Here is a 19,272-nt window from a genome sequence, read left to right as displayed (position 1 = left end):
GGAAATTATTATTGGCTGCAGTTCTAAACATGCTTATGAGAAGGGTTCTCAGATGTGACCATCACAGACCTTTTATGTGGCCAACAAGGTGCCATTTTATACTTTTACTTGTATGGGGTATAAAGCTACTTTGGCCCTAATGGAAGGCCAAATACTAGCTTGAGTATTTGAGTATTATGTGGCCCAGCAAAATACTAGCTTGAGAACCACTACTTAAGTGAATAGGTGACTTTGGACTGCATTAAGCATGTCAGAGCCAGCATTTTTGTAAATAGGATGCTTCATACCACATATGCCCAAAGAAGCTGTTCTTTTCAGTGGTGAACTGAGTTTGAGCATTCATGGAAATGAATCTGCCTTTGGACAAGTGTTAAACATTCATAAAACAAAAATTCTGATTGTAGTAAACATCAGATGAATGTATATTTAGGTATAGACTCAGATTGTTGTAATGCATAAATTAGCAAATGGTGTGTCGCTGTGTATGGAGCTAAGCAAGGCTGACTCTAGAACTTAGCAAAAGTTAAATGTTAATCCTATAATCTTTTATATGTATTTGAATAATCAGAACTACTGGCAATAAGGGTGAAGTAGGTATGAATGATGGACGTGTCTTTTAGAGTTCCTGACATAGCATTAATTTGATTTCACATATCTAGGTTGGAAAATACTGTACGTTGGCCTGCTGACCATATTAAATTGGGAACCACTTGTAAAATTAGGTGTTCATTGTTTGGGGGTGCTGTTTAATCTGCCCAATAATCAATGATTCAAACAGAAGTGGGAACATAGCATTCAGGGACAATTTGGGGATACAGAACCAATTAAAGAGCTACAGCTATTTTTCTTATTTTGTTGATGCAAGCACTACTTGATTTTCCTAGAATTTATGCAAACTTGGAACTCATTTGACAGTCAAATTGCACTTTTGTTTTGTATTTGTTCAGCATTGCAAATGTTCTTGATGCAAGGCCTGATTAGAATGCTTTAGAGAGTGTTTGTTAATTCAATAACTGATGTTTCTTATTGTTAAGCAATAAAAATTGGATTATAAACAAACTATCATGGTGGAGAGCACTTAGTTTAAAAATATATTATGTTAAGTTCTTTCCAACCAGAGAGTAATATCAATTTTGTGCTTGGGTAACAAGAAGCCTTAGTATGATTAAACAGTCAGAAACTGCTGTAAAACTTGAGAGATTTAACATCACTGTAACTTTGGTTCTGTTTTTTACTTCCATCTTGGTTTCTAAGCCTTTATGAAAAACCACTACTTCATTTCCATGCTTTTTTTCCTGTTACTATTATGGCCAGGAATATGCTAATTTAATATATCTAATTTCACAGATATAATTTGGTCTCCTGTGTTCCTATGATTTATATCAATAGTGATGCAGTCCTGACAAAAGGCTGAAACAGCATCAGCTACAGTCCAGAACACGAGCAGTGAAAGAACTTTAATGACTGTAACACTAAGCACATTTAGTAGGGAGTTAGTTGCATTGAACTTAATAGGATTTAGTAAACAGTAAACATGCTTAGGATTGTACTGTGCAAAACTTATTTGTAATAAAATGCTTGCTCTTGTTTCAGTTGGCTCTGTTGTCACCAAAACCATAAACATCCTTCTTTCCATGGCTGTATGAAATCACTATAGTGAGGATTGCAAAGAAGTGTGGAGAGGGAGAGGGGGGAAGAAACACAGCTCAGCTAAGGAAGCAAACAGAGCTTTTTCGGGGGGCGGGTGCTTAAAACTCTGCCCAGCCTTGGATCTTTGGTGGAGCCCTTTTCCACAGACCCACTGCCAAATTGACAGGGTGGTCATCAGTAACTCCTTTGTGCATGCAAAAGATCCCAGACGAGGCGACTCCAGTAATACACTGATTCTTGTTAGATACCTGGCTGAAGGAGCAATTTTGAGCGACTCCCATTCTGAGCGATAGTCCAGGGACAACGCAAGCTTTGTAAGCGAAGGAGGGGTGAGACCCTCGAGAGCTTGTCTATTGCATCAGGGATGATGGTGATACTAAAGCAGTTACAAAAGTTGTGCTCAAAACATCCCTTATGCAGAAGTCCATGTGGACTGGAGCCTTCTGATGTTTGCAGCGTTTCAAGAATTGAGGACAGCCTCCTGTGCAATTAAATGTATATATGAGGACTGAATCTAAAATATTTTGATATGCCAAGCCTCTGAGTCAGATTATAGCTTTTTAAAAGAAAAGAGTTCACATCTCCTTGGAATTTTAAAGACACATTTGGTAGTAGCCCCAGCCCGGTTATGGCACAGTCTCCCAAGGGAAGTCTTCCTGGTGCCTACTTTGTTATCTTTCTGGCTCCAGGCTATGTTTTGAAGTAGTTTTATCTCTGCTGTAATTTTAGATTTTCTTGTGATATCTGTTTTAGCTTCTACTGCTTTTAATTGATTTCTGTTTTAAATTTATTTATTGATTCTTTGTTTTATTATGATGCTTTGATTTGATTTATGTGGAGCTATACTAGAGTGGCCAGATGCAAAAAAGGACAGAGCTCTTGCAGATTTAGCTGTTCTGATGAAGAGAGAATTTCACCAGGTGCTGCATGTGTACAAATGACACATGCTGAATTCCCCTTTTCTACACAACTGTTAAAGATACAGGAGCCCTGTCCTCCTTTCCATATGGTCATCCTACATGACTGGAATACATGATTGCCCCCCAAAGAGGCACTGTACTCGAAGAAACTAGTACTGTCCCTTGGTCAGGTCTTTGTGTTTGACTGCCAACTGCTGTTCAGCATTTAGACCGCACTGTTATTCTCAGACATGCTACTTAGAGGCCATACTTTGCTTCTATTATATGATAATGGAATTCAGTATATCCCCCACCTATCTTTTCCATGATGTTCATCCACCCCTCCCTTTTTCTTTTACTATAATTTTCTCCTGGTGAGCCTGGGCTGGATCTGTGGTTTAATGAAAAGTTCCCTAAAACTAGGCAACTGGAAAAGACCGGGAGGGGTACACCAACTATTCCAAGACTGATTCCAGATGGCAATTCTGCAAGGACCTGTTGTAATAGCTGCTATTCCAAATGTACTAGCAGGATCAGGATGGTGGTACAGCAGCCATGTGCAAAATTGGAGGCTATAGCTTCAAATGCTGGTGAGAACCATTACCATTTCAAAGAGGCAGACTCTATGACTTCTGGGTTTGCAGCTACTGTTGCTGGAGAAGCCGAGATGTGGAAACAGACAGCAGGTTGATCTTAGGCAGGTTTACTTGGAAGTAAGTCCCATCCAGTCCACTGGAACTTAGTCTTGGGTAGAGATGTGAAGGCCCGGAAAAAACCCAGAAAAAATCAGAAAAAAATCAGGTTTCTTCCGTACTTCCCAAAGCCTTTTTCACTTCCCCCCCCCCCCAAAATGAAGAAAAATGGATTATGGGATGTTTTATTTTACTATGATGAATAAAACATTTAAGACAAGGTGCTCCAATATTATTTCTCCAAATGGTTTCTAAAAACTATGTACAGTATCAGATTATTACAATGTCTGTGCTCCAAGGACAAGCAAGTCCTAGGTTGCAAACAGACAACTCTCAAATGCAAGAGCAAGATGCATTTATGCCTCTAGGGGGCACTGCTATTGAAACAGAGACTAAAACTGATAATGATAGCTATAGGTCAGAACATGAGTCTGATTAAATTTCATGCATATTCATTGAATCTTGGTCCCCCATTTTCCTCAGTTCCTTTTATAGGAATGGGTGCTTTATGTCTAGACACTGGAGGACTAGCGGAGAAGTAAATAATTTTCTTTGTTACTAATGGTTGTGGTTTCTTCTGTTGTTGTTTAAAATTGTTTTTTGCCTGCTCCTCATAAACTGGCAAAACCAAAGAGGTTCCTTACAGTTCAACTGTTCCTAGCACTTCAGGAGCTTGTAGCTCCCTTTTGTAATAATTGTTTGAATACAGTGTACTTTTAATATAACAAATGCCATAATTTTATGCCAAACCAACTTGGACATAACTACATTTTATGCTCCTAAAGTAACAAAGTGACTTTCAATCTGTAAAAAGTGTTAATATTGCATTATTTCAATTTCTCCGAAAATTTCCATTTTTTTAACTCCCCCAGAAACCCCCCCCCCCCCATGACTTCAAAATTTCTGGAAATTTTACATCTGTAGTCCTGGGTATGTGTATTAGTTTGTAGTCTAAGTGCTTCAAGGAAAGAAAATAGCAAGATGGTGGAAAGGATTCCAACTGGATTGCATCCAGGTAGGTATGGTTCGGATTGCAACCCGAAGGAGTCGAGGTGAATACCGTGCTCGATTTACCATACTACTTCTAAAATAAAACCATGAAGGGGTTTCCTTTAAAATGGACAGGATGCGATTAATATCCCTAGTGGAAAATTGTTTGAGACACATGTACTCATAAATTATGGAATAAGAGATCCTATTACCAGCCCCATCTGCGTCTCCTGAAATAGCAATAAGACGATAATTATATTAACAGCCTTTCTTGTTTTATTTTGTGCTGTATGATTGACATAAGCTGTAAGCTGGTTTTGTTCAAGTTAAGGAGTGAGACAGGCTCCTTTTTGATGATGCTTGCGATGATATTTTTAGATAACATTCTCATTAAATCACAGGCATTATATTGAATGAAAAGCACAGCATTGCTTTCCAGTAAAGGTATTTTCTTCAAAAGAGTTTAGCCTCTGTTAGTTTTTCAGCGTGCAGATTCTTTTTTCTTTTTTAATCTTCCCATATGGATGGGAACTCATGTATTATTTTATCTCTCAATCATATAAGATAACTCCAATGTAGTTGGTGTGAGGATGGTAAGAGGTATTTATGGAGGTTCTGCAGGTTGGGTTGCCTATGTGATTTTATAAATATTTGGTCAGTGTGTGGAGCCAGCAATGGAGTATTGGTAAATTTTGAAGTGCAAGAACTCACCATGAGAACCCCCAAAGCTGCAGCCCCATCCCTGCAATTGGAGTAAACAATTGATCCTGCAGGTGTGTTCACACACAGATACACATGCACAACAAAGAGTAGCAGTATGTAGCATAATACCTAATTTATTAGATTTATCTGTCAGTCATAGAATAGTGACCAGGCCTGACTTTCTCTAGGCTAATATCACAAACAGTAGCAAAGCCTGAAAGCCTTGTTATCACCTTATTCACTTAAAAAAGCAAGAAAGGTCCATTGGCAGATGATGCTATCACTCCTGATCTGAAAAAAGACCTTTGTGGGGGGGTGTTCTTCACGGTGCCAGGTTGATGTCGCACTTTCCCTCCCCCGGGGTGGCGTCAGTTAATCCCAACGCTGAGGAGGGAGCGCAGGGTTTCTGGGCAGACTAGAGCTACCCCCACCCTCTTCATGGAGACTAGAGCTACCCCCACCCTCTTCATGGTGGTAGGCAACCAATTGCAGGTCACTACCCTCTGCTGCGATTCCGTAGCTTTGGCAGAAAGCCCCGGGGTGGGTGCATGATTGCAGCATTCTCGTATAATCAATGCTGCGCCACTGCACACCCACCCCAGGGCTTTCTGAGTGTTTAGGCAGTCCCTGGAAATACACTTCCATTTAACTCTCCACTAGACCGTTGGGGTTGAGGGGCTACTGAAATAATCACTAGACAGAGGCAGATTTTGACTTAGAGGAAGTGAGTCCTTTCGGCAGGTCGAGGGCTGTAGTTAGCTGTTTTGGGCAAGTTGGGAGAGTTGGTAGATATAAACATATGATGCTCCTGTATATTGAATCAGGTTGGCATTTAGTTCAGTATTGTCTATTCCAGCCTCCCCCAAAGCAGTGCCCTTTTGATGTGTTGGGCTATGATGTCCATCATCGCCAGCCAGTATGGGGGATGGGAGTTGTTGTCCAACACATTTGGAGTGTGCCAGTTTGGGAGAAGTTGAATTACTCTGCCTGGAAGTGGCTTTCCAGTCCCCCCACCTTTTCTTGGCACCTGACCTCCCTTTACCTGGAGATGGTAGAGATTGAATCTGGGACCTTGTATGTGCAAAACCTGCTCTCCACCACTGAGCTATAGCTCCTTCTCAATCGAGGAATAGGATCAATAGAAACATTTTAATCCCCCTCTTCCAATACATAACCCCTCGACCCTAAATATCTAATACCGAAACTAATTCAAAATGCATTTTGGAGGTTAAATACCTAATTGCTGCAATCCACAGTTTATATTGTAAAACATTTAGAAGATGTGCAAAGTGCCCTATTTTTAGTGTAAAAAGACTCAGTAATCTTGGTGTGAAACAGAACTGGGCCAGTTATCCTAGGCCTAAAGAAAAGACAAGAGCATTTCTTCGAGATTAGGGTATGTCAATTATTGAGAGTTCCAAATATACAGTCCATTTAAACTGAGAAACAAATTCAGGGCAGGCTCTACCATTAGGCAGAGTGAATGGTGGTGGTGGTGGTGGTATTATTATTATTATTATTATTATTATTATTATTATTATTATTATTATTATTTTACACCAGAGAGATGCCTGTGGGATTTTCAACTTCAAATACCAAAACAACTTGGCTGATCTTGGTACTATGCAACTTGACTTGGGGATTGGGGAGACCATTTGCTGCTCTGCCTCAGGTAGCAAAATGTCTTGGGCTGGCCAGGAACAACCTATTGGGAGTTCCAAATAAAAAGTCAATTTTGTCAGGGAAACAAATGGCCTAGGGATTTTGTCACTTCCTGTCTGCACCCACCCTCTTCAGTCATTTGGAAAATGAAAGAGCTTGGTTGACCACATGGCTTCTTCCTGATTGGAAGTGATGGTGACCCTGTTCAGATGACATGGTAAGCCACCGTGGGTAAGCATTTTGAGCTAAACATTTTGACTTAACCTGTCATGTGAACCATGACATAGTGTGTCGTGTGAACCATTCCTAACCATGATGGCTACAGAACCATTGTTTAAACATGCTCAGTAACCATTTGCTGCAAAAGAGTTAGCATGTAACCATGGCTTAACGTGTCATCAAGTGTAATTCCTGCCCATAGTTTGGCAGTACAAGGGTTGGCCTGTAAGGACCATATATTTGTTTGAAAGGTTTGCCTGATGTTGCATGGGAGCTACTTGAAAATCCTGGCCCAACACTCTAAGCCAGTCCTCACCCACCTGGTTCCCTCGGACTGTGTTGGATTACAACTCCCAATATCCCCAGCCAACATGGCATCCAACACATCTGGAGGACACTAGGTTGGGTAAGGCTGATCTAAGTGCAAGTCTTACTTCGTTGATGGCAGTGTTCACCAACTGGGTCCCTCCAGATGTGTTTGAGGACAGTTCTCAACACTCCCAGCTGGCATGGAGGTGAACACATCTGGAGGTCACCAGCTTGGCCAAGGCTGATGGATGGGGATTAGATGTGTTCAGACAGCACATCTGATCCCTCCAGTCCACACAGCCTTCAGATGTGGACAGGAGGGAGACTGCTCAGCAGAGCTCTCAATGTGTTTAGTTCATGTGCCTGCAAAGATGATGGCGTCTATCCATCACCAGATTGGAACCAGAGACCACAAGTCTACAATCCTGACCACCCTTTGAGAGTTATGTGAGGTTCCTAGTGTCAGGATTCTATAAACGATGGCCAGCCCTGCCTAGCGCAGTAGAATATAAAGAAACAAAGGCAGGCAGTATTTGGGGAGGTCTCGCTTCTATTTGGCTGTGTTTGGAAAGAAGGCCCAGCTTGTTTGAGCCAGTGTTTTTCTAGCAGCCTGTCCAGTTTGGCTGTACTATGCTTCCTAGATTCAGATGCAATTGCTCAGGATCCAAAAACACATCTGTTAGTTCACATCCCTCCTCCTAAGTTTTTGTGGTATCCATTTTTCCTTTAAAAAAGAAAAAAGACAACTATTTTATCTAGTGTTCTCCTTCCTGCAAAAGGGGAAAAAATCACTTAACTCTTCTGGAGCAAAGACTAAGTAGGAGTAAATCCAACTGTCACTTTTGCTTAGGACACTTTTCCTTTCAAGAGGGAGGAAGTAATTGACCAGAACAGTAATTCCTGAGTGAGCTTCTTAATGCAAGGCTGTTGAAATGTGACAGTTTCATGTGGCATGAGCATGTTTATTCTGACATGGGCACTTTGTTCAATAATGACAGATTCTCCTCTATTAGCAGAAATTTCTGTGAATGCAATTGTTATTTGCAGTTAAGCCTTCATTTTCTTGCTTTGATTGCTAGCTAAGAATATACCTAGTATATATAGAGCTTTTCTATATAAGGCTGTTAATTGGCTGTTAACCTGCTGGGTCTACTTTAAGTTTCATTGCAGAACTGAAATCGGAGCACTATATGAAGAGCATTTTTCTTCCTGCTTTTTCTCTACATAACCTGTAGGGGGCACTGTGATATAATGGAATAGTGCAAATGCACAAGTGAAAAATTCATTTTCTTTCCATTTTCCAGTTAAATACTGCATTTCCCTGCCCTAAAAAAAACCTAAAAAAAACCTCAATGGAAGTGCTCTTTAGACACAGAAGTGAAACTGAGGGTCACGACAACATCTAAGGTACTCCTGAACAACCATGAATAGGGAATGATGAGCGCACGAGAAATGCCTTATGTAGAAAAGCCTGTTATATATGTATAGTAGTCTTCACATTTTCAAAAGGTAAGGTATAGGAAGATGCCTTATACCAAGTGAGATCATTAGTGTGTCTAGCTCAGTATTGTCTACACCAGCCTTCCTAAACCAGGCACTCTGTGTACAACTGGGTCCAGGAGTTCGACGGACTCCCCTATGTCCACCCCCCCCCCAGACTCAGTCAGGCGCCCATGGCACATTCGTGGGTCCGCATTTCGAACACCTGTGTACCCCGACGAGTGCCTAGCAGCCATATGCCCTCATCCAGAGCTTCCATTTTTCACAACAATGGAGGCTCTGGAAATTGCTCATTTCCCCCTTTACATAAATGGTGTCTGTAAAGGCCCCATTTACACAAAAATAAAGGCACGAACGCTCCATTTATGCAACAGGGAAAATATGTAATTTCTAGAGCCTCCATTTATGCATACAGTGGAAGTTCTGGATGAGGGCCGATGTGCTTGTGTCATTGTCAGATGCTCGCCAAGCCTCAAAAGAAGCTTGCGCAGGGCCACGAGTGGCAGTAGACAGCAGCGGCAGAAGGGCGAACATACGACGAATCAGATGCAGGTGAGTCCATCCATCCCTACCTCTAGACATGTTGGATTGGAGCTCCTAACTGCAATTCCCATCCTCCTCCTTTTAAACTGCAAAAAAGACAACGGGGAAGATTATAAATTTAGTTGACATATTTGTGCCACTCACTGGCTGTTGGTCATGCTTTGATGAGAAAGATGGAATGGCCATTCTGCCCACAAAACACTCTCTGTGTCTCCCCAACCCCCTCTTTCCTCTTGTTGATGGCCAAGTGGCTTCCTTCAAATAGCCAGCCTTCAATGGCCATTTACTAATTTTATTGTATGTAACAGAGGCTTGAGTGTTCATTCGCCTGCAGACTGATGGGAGGAATTTCATGGTGAGAAACATAAAGGAAGTTTGTTCCTCAGTTGTATATCTGTGCTTCATGAAAACATGAAGCACATGAAAACATGAAGCACAGGGAGTGGAGGAGCGCCTGTGGATATACAGCTTTAAAAAAAATGGTTCCATTTATTTAGCTCTCCAAACATGCTGCAATGATGTTAGGAACAACATCTTTGCTTTTTAATACCAGAGCAAATCACATGAATATAATGAAAGCTTAAGGATGCATTGAAGCAGCAAGACAATTTGAGTTGTGCCAGATGAACTCCCTCCCTGAAGATGGGCCAATTCAGATTATCATAAATGTCTTGGCAAGAAATGGGGCTATTTGATCTCCCGGGCCTTCAAGAAATCTTTAAACAGTAGCTTGAGTTTCCCTGTGGCTGAAGCGATTACACACAAGGGGCTAGCTTCAATGTACTAAAAGCACTAAACAGATTCTGTGATTGGACTAAATCATAGCAATTAGGTACCTTTCAAATAGCCTCAAAAATGGGGAGGCTCTGCGGGATTATTACATGTGTGGATGATGTGTGTGTAAGGAAAGGAGGGGATGATGGTAGAAAAATACTACAGCAGAAAATGCCAAGTCTGGGCCACACAACCATTCATCTCTCCTGCTTCCCTGCGGGGTCCAAAATGGATCTGCTTGTGCCCCTCCTGTTTTTCTAATTCCTCACTGATTCTCTGTTGGGACTCGGGTGACCAGCCCACTTTCACCTTTAATGCCTTCTTCCATGTTTCTGCTTCCCTCTCCTCCTTTAAGGGCTAAGTTCTGGTGGCCACCTGGAGGCAGCTTTATGCTCCCACATGTGATGATGGTTGCCAAGTGGTAAACTGTTTAGTGGAATGATTCTCCACGCTGAAGGAAAATCACCTGAGCTCCAGACAAATTGGCTGCTATGTCACAACAGTTGTCAACTTGGGGGCAGTTAAAGTGGCCTCAATATGACACTCATACTGCATACTCTATATCCTAGGGGTGGGCAAGTTGTTGTCCTCCAGATATTTTGGCCTACAACTCCCATCAGCCCTATCCAGCACAGCCAATGGTAGGGGTCATGGGAGTAGTAGGCCACACAACAAGTTGCCCACCCCTGTTCTAGCCCTAAGTCCATTCTCCAAGAGCAAAGCCCTTTCTAAAGCATCATAGTGTCACCTTGATTAGTCCTCATTACTAAACAATTGGTCCTTGATTTGCCTCTCAAACCTTGCCTTGTCCATCCATTTTAAGCCTTCTGAGCATGCATGGCATTACCTTTTATGTTGTACTAACTGATATACCCGGTGTTGCTTGGGCCCCATAAGATATATGTATGCAAGGTAATAATCTTAAAGCAGTAGGCCAGTGCTAGGCCTGTCAGTTAACTTTTAAATGAATCAAATTGTTGTCCCTCAACCAGGGATTTGAAGGATTTAGTTTCTTTTCCCCCTCTTTCCCTCTCATGACAACTGTGCAAGGTAGGCTGGTTTGCTAATCCATTAAAAATCAGCCACTCTACATGCCAGTACTACACCTCCCAGCATGCCTTTGGCAATCCAAAGGTGCCTGCATCCTCTGAGAACCAATTCTCTCCTCTCATTGCCGATGCTGCTCCTTGATAGAGTGTTGAGGAGTAACATCGCCGAGGAGGGGAGGTAAGCAACTGTCGGTGGATGCGCCCAGCTCCAGCCAAGTCCTGCTGGGACTGCCTTAGCCAGCACTTATCGCCCATCAAGTGCTCCATCAGGAGCCTGTACTGAAGGGCTGGGCCCAGGCTGGGCACTTGCGCCCCTCTGTCAGGCCTGTTTCTGGGCATGTGCAGAGTGCCTCCCCTCCCTCCCTTTTAAGGGTGAAGGCCATGCGCATGCTTCCCCCAGATTCTGAGAAAACAGCGATATCAGGATGGGGTACCTTTGAGCATGTTCAGCCTCTCAAAGTCACACTGTTGTATCTAGTTATGTTTTTTAAAACCACACTTGGTGGGTGGGAGGAGGCACTGCAAATGGATGCAGCCCATTTATTTGGGTTGTTTTCTTTTATGTGGAATTGGGTTGACTGCTGCAGACCGACCTTAGGAGTCTAGGTTGTGAAAAGCACGCAGCCATGGGTCTGCACACTCACAATGGCCACCAAAGGCCATTAAGTCTGGCCTCCTGCCCATGGCATGCTGGGAGTTCCACCCAAGGCATGCTAAGAGTTGTAGGCATAAGCCTAGGTTTTTAATTAATTTTTAAAAAATACTTAAAATGCAAAATTTAACATTTTTGGATTTTTGTGGTACATTGTACAACCAGACCTATCAGCATGCCAAATTTCAAATTTCTAACTCATGCGGAAGTGGGTAAACATTTCCAGACATACATCCCACACACATACTTTCAGCTTTATAGGTAGAGATACATTTCCCGACTCACCTTTGGGTGCTAGATGAAAGGTGAATAGTAGTAATCATAACACTGCTCCTGGGAAAATGCCGCTCAATGTCCAATCTACATGGGGAATTTACTGCAGTGCTACTGTGCCTCACACACTGACATGACACATGATGTAACCCTCACTCCACATCAAACACAGGTATTCTTACAGGAAAAAACCCCACATTTTTTGAGGTTCTTTTGTGATGGATTTTCTGCTTACTGTGACTTGCCTGCATTTGAGGATTCAGTTTGTCATAAGCTTGCGGTGCTACTCGAAGGGTAATAGGAATGGCTTCAGCACTACAAAGAGCAGTGGGATGTTGTGTCAACTAAAGGTGGACCCAATACATATGGAAGGAATTAATCCTTCCTGTTGGCTTCACCCTCCACTGACCATCAGGGGGTGGGTGTGTTTGCTAATACGTACTTCTGCATGATTGCCCCTTTGAATAAGCTTAATGAATGAGATATGCCTCAAGGAACAACTTACTGACATGGCTAACTGCTCAGAAGTAAATCACATTCTCTTCAATGAGGCTTACTCCTAAGGAACGGGTAGCAAGAGAAGATCTCTTTGCCTTTTTCTGCAGTCTCCTAATTCTCCCCACCCCACCCCACCCCACAGATACACTGCCCCAAGGGTTTTGGCTAGATGACTCTGGGCTGGGGGGCTACTTCCCGATGCGGGGCTGATCTCTCAGTGAGCCTTAGGCTGGGTGGCACAGGGCAGTAGCAGCAACCAGGAGCCGTGCATTCTGTTGATTGTGGATGGGTGTCATTTCTAAGGTGTGCCATGGCACTTCAGGGCTTGGAATGGGCTCAGTCAAGTTTGGCAGGCTGTAGGAGGTATGGAAAGAAATAGTGCAGTTTCTCCTAACATTTGCCCGGTAACAGTGGTTTTTCTCCCCAGGCATACACTGCATTAGCTGGCAATGGGTGCCACAGGAGGAGCAAATCCAAAATGATGAAAATCCAATGTCAATCCGAATCACCTTAGAAACATCTCCATGTAGATGGGCCACAGAAATGTTCTCCTTCAAATACTAATCTGGTAGCTACATCGTAGGAATACGTTTCAATAAAGATTCAGAAAAAAGGTGGTGTGCAAAATCTGATGCAGTTCCCTTAGGCTGAGATTCTCGGTGTACCTAGAAATAAATTTTAACCTGTTGGTTGTCTTACTATGGTTTTAATTTTTGTGAACCACCCAGAGAGCTTCGGCTATTGGGCGGTATAGAAATGTAATAAATAAATAAATTCCATTAAAATCAGTGGGATTTGCTTCCAAGTAAATATGATTACGATCAGGCTATTAGGAGGAATATAGGCATGTGACAGGTTTGGAACAATTTCACAGCTATTTTGGAAAAGCTGCCAAACCAGCTCATTTGGGTGACTACCTCCTGGGTCCTATTTTCAGACTTATTTCATACGATTACATGTATAATTTTTAAATGCATTTAAGGAACTAATTAAAATGTGACATATCCTGGGATCTTGTCCCTCCCTTAATTATTTTTATTTTTTTACTCTTTGTTCCACACAAAATATTTTACCTACGTTGTTGTTTTTTTGTCCTAAGTCTTGCCCTTATTATGGTACTTTGAAGCCACTGGCAACAACTAGTTCTCCTTATAAACTATCTATTTTAGCAAAGCTGAATTAGAATTTCAGGAGACCTTTGATGTGTGCCGTGTCTTTGGTTGCTTTATACTTTCTCTAAAATATGGTCACCACCAGTCTGGCTTTCTGTTTGTGGCTTGGATTGGAAACAGAGAAACCAGAGAATGGGAACTGTGCAGAATCCTCACTCTTCACAGCACATTTTGTTATATTTCCAGAACTCTGGCAAGCCTGCCCATGCCATTTAGTTTTGATGCTTAAAAAAAAGGGGGGGATTCTTCCTTACTAGTTAAACACACACACACACACACACACACACACACACACACACACACACACACACAGAATGTTTTTATGCTTTTCAGCACATCAGCTTCAAGAAAGGATTCCTGCCCTTAATTAAGTGTCACAGATTTCTGGTGCCTGATCACTGGCAAAATCAAGTCATGTAGGTCATGTTGCCTTGGGTTAGTGTAGCAGGGTGTGAACGGAAACCCAACCCTGAAGTTCTTTGAGGAATGGCAGTAGGGCAATCAGTATCCTTTAGGATATTCCGCACCCACTGCCATGGAGCTAGGAAGCAGAGCTTTTTTTTAAAAAAAATTATTTAATACTTCAACATACATCAATACAATAAAAACAATACTACATAATACATAAATTATTAGATATCATTTGATAACATATATTCTAGCTTATTCTATTAACATAATCATACTTAACATAAAAGTGCACCCCCCACCACGGGATCTTATTCAGGGGTGTGCATGGACGCCCCGCGGGCCGATCCAAGAATTTTGGATCCGCCCATACTCCGCTCCTCTTCGCTGCGGAGCTCCGGCTCCGAATCGGAGCTCCGCAGTGGAGGAGAGTGGCGCCAGGTAAGGCCCGGAGAGGAGGGCGGGGGGGGTTACCGGGCCCTGCTGCTGTCGCCGCCCGTGCAGCGATGGCGGCAGAGCCCGATAAGGGACCAAGGGGGAGGGGGGCCTTACCTGCCTCCGTCCGCGGTCCGTCGGCTTCTTCAATTGAGCCCGCGGTTCAACCAGGAAGTCTAGGCCGCAAGTGCGGCCTAGACTTCCTGGTTGAACCGCGGGCTCAATTGAAGAAGCCGATGGACCGCGGACGGAGGCAGGTAAGGGAGAGGAGGGGGGTTTACCGGGCCCTGCCGCTGTTGCCGCATGGGCGACAGCGACAGCGGCAGGGCCCGGTAAACCCCACTTACCTTTCCAGCGGAGCTCCGGATCGAGGCGAAGGATCCGCCTTCACCTCGATCCTCTTCGCCACGCTCCGCCGGCCCACCAATCCTCTTCGCCTCCGCCTTAAGGGGAGGCGAAGCACCCCGCTCCGCTTCTAATTCACCGGTCCGATTAGAAGCGGAGCACATCCCTAATCTTATTCCTGTTTCCAAAATCTCATTGCTTCTTCTGGAGGTGCTTTCCCACTCCCCTTAGATAATACAAATTCTAGGAACTGTTTCCATATTCTCTCAAAATAATTCGTTTTTATCATTCCTCGTCTAACTTTTATATTACCTCGTCTAACTTTTATGTTAATTTGTCATTAATAGCAATATCCCATATTTCTTTATACCAATCTTCTATATGATAATCCCCTTGAACCTTCCAGTTCCTAGATAGGAGGCAGAGCTTGCTGGTGAACAGGTTCCTTTTCAGGGGAGGGGGGGCATTTCCCACAACTGACCCATATTGAAGTTAGGTAGCAGGGCCTGCTGAATTTAGAGGAAAGTCTTTCTAGTTTCTAGTTTATTTTTTATTAGACTTTTCTTTCTATCGAACTTCTTTTTTTTCACCACTACTGACAGATAGAGAGGGACAGAGCCCTTCCAGGGGTCAGGCGGGAAAGGGCCACTGCAGTTGGGCCTACTCCCCTTTCTTGATTCTTCATGGTCACCACATAACCCTTCTTGTGACATTTTTATCAGCACCATTTTAACGCACTGCATTTTGGGTGTGTTTACTATGCTCATAATCTCCTCTGAAGGAGGTTTGGAAGGTGCCAATAAGGGAGAGGGCCTTCTCAGTGGTGACCCCCTGATTATAAAACACTCCCCCCAGTGAGGCCTGCCTGGTGCTAACAATGTTTTATTTTCAACACCAGGTTAAGACTATCCTCTACTCTCAGGCATTTGGCAATCAGGTCCTGGGATTTCTTATAGCTGTTTGTTTAAATTGTTTAGGGGTGTGTGTGTGTGTGTGTGTATTGGATGTTCATATGTTAGTATGTAAATGGTATTTATTTTATGTTCAGTATTAAGGGTTTTAATACTAAAGGTTTTAATCTTTGTAAACCACCCAGAGAGCTTTTCTATTGGGTGGTATACAAATCTGCTTTGATTTTTCTTATAAGTTTCAGAACTAGGTAAGAAAACTCCAGAATTTCATAACATATTCAACATATTTGTCCTGGCAGTTGAAGGGGTTCTTTTAATTCACTGTTTCCAAATGCTGTTCCTTCTCAGAGAGAATGGAAAGCAGGATTGCAATTGGCAGGGTGTGTCAAAATTAAAAAAAAAGGCAATTTCTTGCATAATTTTGTAGTGTTCCTATTTCAGCATAGTGAAATTTTGAATTGAAAACAATTAATTTCAGAATTGAGTGCCAGCAAGTAATATGTTGACTGCAAAAGGAGAATTTGGAAGAAAATGCAAAGGACCTGAATAATTCTGCTGAGATTCTGAATTGATATCAACTTCGAACTGATATCTACCTAGTCTTTTGTCAATATGAATAAAAGTTGGAGCTTGGAAGAAAAAAATCAGAAAGGAACTACAAAAATATTTATTTAACCACTTCTGTGTTGAGAATACCCTCTCTGGAATCACTTTCTGTGTGAGAGCTTGTTTCGTAGTTTAAATTATTTACTGTGGTTTTTGGCCTTGGGCCACTGTAGTTCTTTTAGGATACTCTTCTCTTTCGCCTGATCTCTTGGCCTAAAGGCAACAGATGGTTCCATAAGTATCCATGCAGATAGAAAAGCAGTTCAAGTCAATTTTTCAGTGATGTGATGCTCAGACTAAGAGGCTGGGTCAAAGTCAGCAGCTTATAAAGGCCAGATGGATCCCTACCGGCTTGTTTTGTCACCAGATTCCTGCTGGGATGGAAGCTGTAGCGATCTGCAGTGGCTGCTAGTAAGCAGGGAGTAAGATATTTGAGCCCCTCTGTCAGATCCCCCCATTTATGATGCTTGACACCTACACTTTTGTCCAGCTACCCATGCCTACAATAATATAATCACATTAATTCAGCATATTCAAAACCTGATGGTGCATCATAGATTTTCATACAGTGTGAAAAAGTGTAACAAACCCAAACTGTTCTAGATCTTATCCTGTCATAAGTCTGTGCCACTAAAGGATGGCATTATGAAGACACCCATCTTTGCTCTCTATCCAGGGGCTAGAAGAGTCAAAATATATTTATGCAGTTCACAAAGGAGTATTTTCTACTCTTCAGAGTAGAAGAAATCATGGCTAAGCTACTGAAGAGTTGTATTGATGTAAACTACCCAAAGAGCTTCAGCTATGGGACTGTATAGAAATGAAATTGTTGTTGTTGTCCTTGGAAGCTATGTAAGGGGAGGGGCTTTAGCTTAGTGTGATAGAAGGTCCCAGTTTCAATCCCCGGCTTCTCCAGGTAGAGCAAGAAAGGAATCTGGCCTAAAACCTGGGAGAGCCATTGATGCAAGTAAGTGTCAACAATACAGGGCTAGATGGACCAATGGTCTGGCTGAGTATAAGACAGCTTCCTATGTTCCTATGTACCATGTAGCTTCATAGGCTGGACAGGAAGAGGTTAAGAACAAGTCGTTACCTGCTTCTTCATGATCCTAGATGTAAGTACCTTCTGTCTATGGGGTGGGGTTTTTTTTACACAAGGTTGTTAATAAGCTGTTAACCTACTATATTTACTTTTAATTACATCACAGAATTGAGATCTGAGCACTACACAAAGAGCGGTTGCTCTCTTGCTTTTCCACTCCATACCCTCTAAGCTGTTTCCCTCACTTTCACAATTAAATGCTGTATTTTCACTGCTCTAAAAAAAACTTGCCAAAAGTTCTCATTAGACACAGAAGTGAAACTGGAGGATCATGATGTCATCTAAAGAACCTGTAACCATGAGTAGAGAATGACGAGCGCACATGTAGAAAAGCCCTACATCCACACTCAATCTCTGCATCTTCTTTATTCCTAGGTAAAATCCTATTCCGAAGAAGTCACATTCGCGACGTAGCTGTGAGGAGACTAAAGCCCATTGATGAGTACTGCAGGGTAAGAATTCTTGGAAAAATGATAGAACACAATGAGAGATGGTCAGCCAAATGTATTTATGGGGAAAGAAAGTTAGGTGAACCGAACTGCTTTATTTTATTAGAATTCTTTCAGATTCACTATTAAATGAACTCTAAGGCCAAAATACATGTTATAAATTACATGCTGTGATCCATATCAGTCTCCCCACACCTACAGTTTATATTACCCAAAAGTGATCAATTGGAAAAACAATAGTTCATTATTGGCAATGTAAGTTGCAGGTGCACAGGGCCCAACTGGGATCTGGGCTACAATGTGGTGGTGGGCAAAGGGTTAAATCCTCCCTATCCCCATGTTAAGGTTCTGGTCTCAATTGGGCCTCCTGCACTTACTTTAAAGTAAAAAAGAAAAAAAAAGGAAGAAAAAAGAAATAGCTGCTAGCAATATCTTTATAGCAATGTGTAGTTTGGCCTTAAATTAAGGGGAAATGGGCAAGTAGTTTATCTTCAGAATTTGCCCTTTGAGTCCCAGAGGTGTGGTGGAAATGACAATAGGTAATATAGGCCTTCATCTTAAGTGAAGTCAGCCATTTTGTACCTGTGACTATTTATTACTTCTTTAATACCTCCTGTAGCCAGTGGTTCAAAATGTCCCGAATTCCTCATTAATCCTTAATAGTCATTATTACACAGATCTAATCGGAGTCCCATGCTCTTTTCCAAAGGATCCCCCCCCCCCGCCCCCGGCAAAAGTAACTGTTGCATCTGTACCCTGTTCTGGCCAGGAGGGTGTTTCATCCAATATTCTTTATCATGAAAGAATGAAAGGAGGAGCCGTAAAGGTTGAAGCCCATAAAGGAAACAAGTGTAGATGCTGAAGCACTGGTTCAAGGTGTTCCTGGAAGTTCTTTTCTGTAAGATTGCACGCTGCAGCATTTGAAAGGAAGTTGCAAAGAGCTACTGCCCATTACACTGAAACAGCCTTTTTCTTCACCTGCTCAGGCTTCAGTTCTATGCACACTTGGGAGTAAATCAACGCAATTCAGTGGGACTTACTTCTGAGTAACCATGAATATGATTGGGCTTAATATGAGGTTAAAATTCTTCCAACGTCATCCTATGATGATAGCTGGCATTCCCAAGAAACTAACATGTGGTGTTCTTAAAAAATATAAACAAAAATTAGATTCATACTGTTATAGAATAGTATGGAAAAGTTCCTATCTATTTAACACCCTAATTTGTATGAATAAAGACTTTATTAAAAGAATATTAGTAAGTAATCAGTATATAGTAAGCAGTTTCATGAATCCCCCACTGAAAAGGATTATATGGGGGCAATGGCAGGTTTGATGCTTGCTGACTAGTAGGGACCCTAACAGACCCTATGAAATAAGGTTTCTAAAATTAGTCCTGCATTTTTTATCCATTAGGGTCAGAAGAAACAA

At 42.2% G+C, this 19,272-nt stretch overlaps 1 protein-coding gene across 4 annotated transcripts in view; it reads left to right on the top strand.

The window, feature by feature from the left end:
* SH3PXD2A (SH3 and PX domains 2A) overlaps nucleotides 1–19,272 on the top strand; it is a 272,178-nt gene that overhangs the window by 92,371 nt on the left and 160,535 nt on the right. For all 4 annotated transcript variants that reach the window (XM_063132600.1, XM_063132601.1, XM_063132599.1 and 1 more), the window contains one exon: nucleotides 17,767–17,843. In XM_063132600.1, the coding sequence (XP_062988670.1) occupies nucleotides 17,767–17,843 (77 nt within the window). The remainder of the gene's footprint in view (nucleotides 1–17,766; nucleotides 17,844–19,272) is intronic.

This window comes from Elgaria multicarinata, chromosome 8 (assembly GCF_023053635.1).
Source record: "Elgaria multicarinata webbii isolate HBS135686 ecotype San Diego chromosome 8, rElgMul1.1.pri, whole genome shotgun sequence".
Taxonomy (NCBI): Eukaryota; Metazoa; Chordata; class Lepidosauria; order Squamata; family Anguidae; genus Elgaria; species Elgaria multicarinata.
The sequence above is the reverse complement of the archived record's forward strand: the minus strand, read 5'-3'. Positions and strand labels throughout refer to the sequence as shown.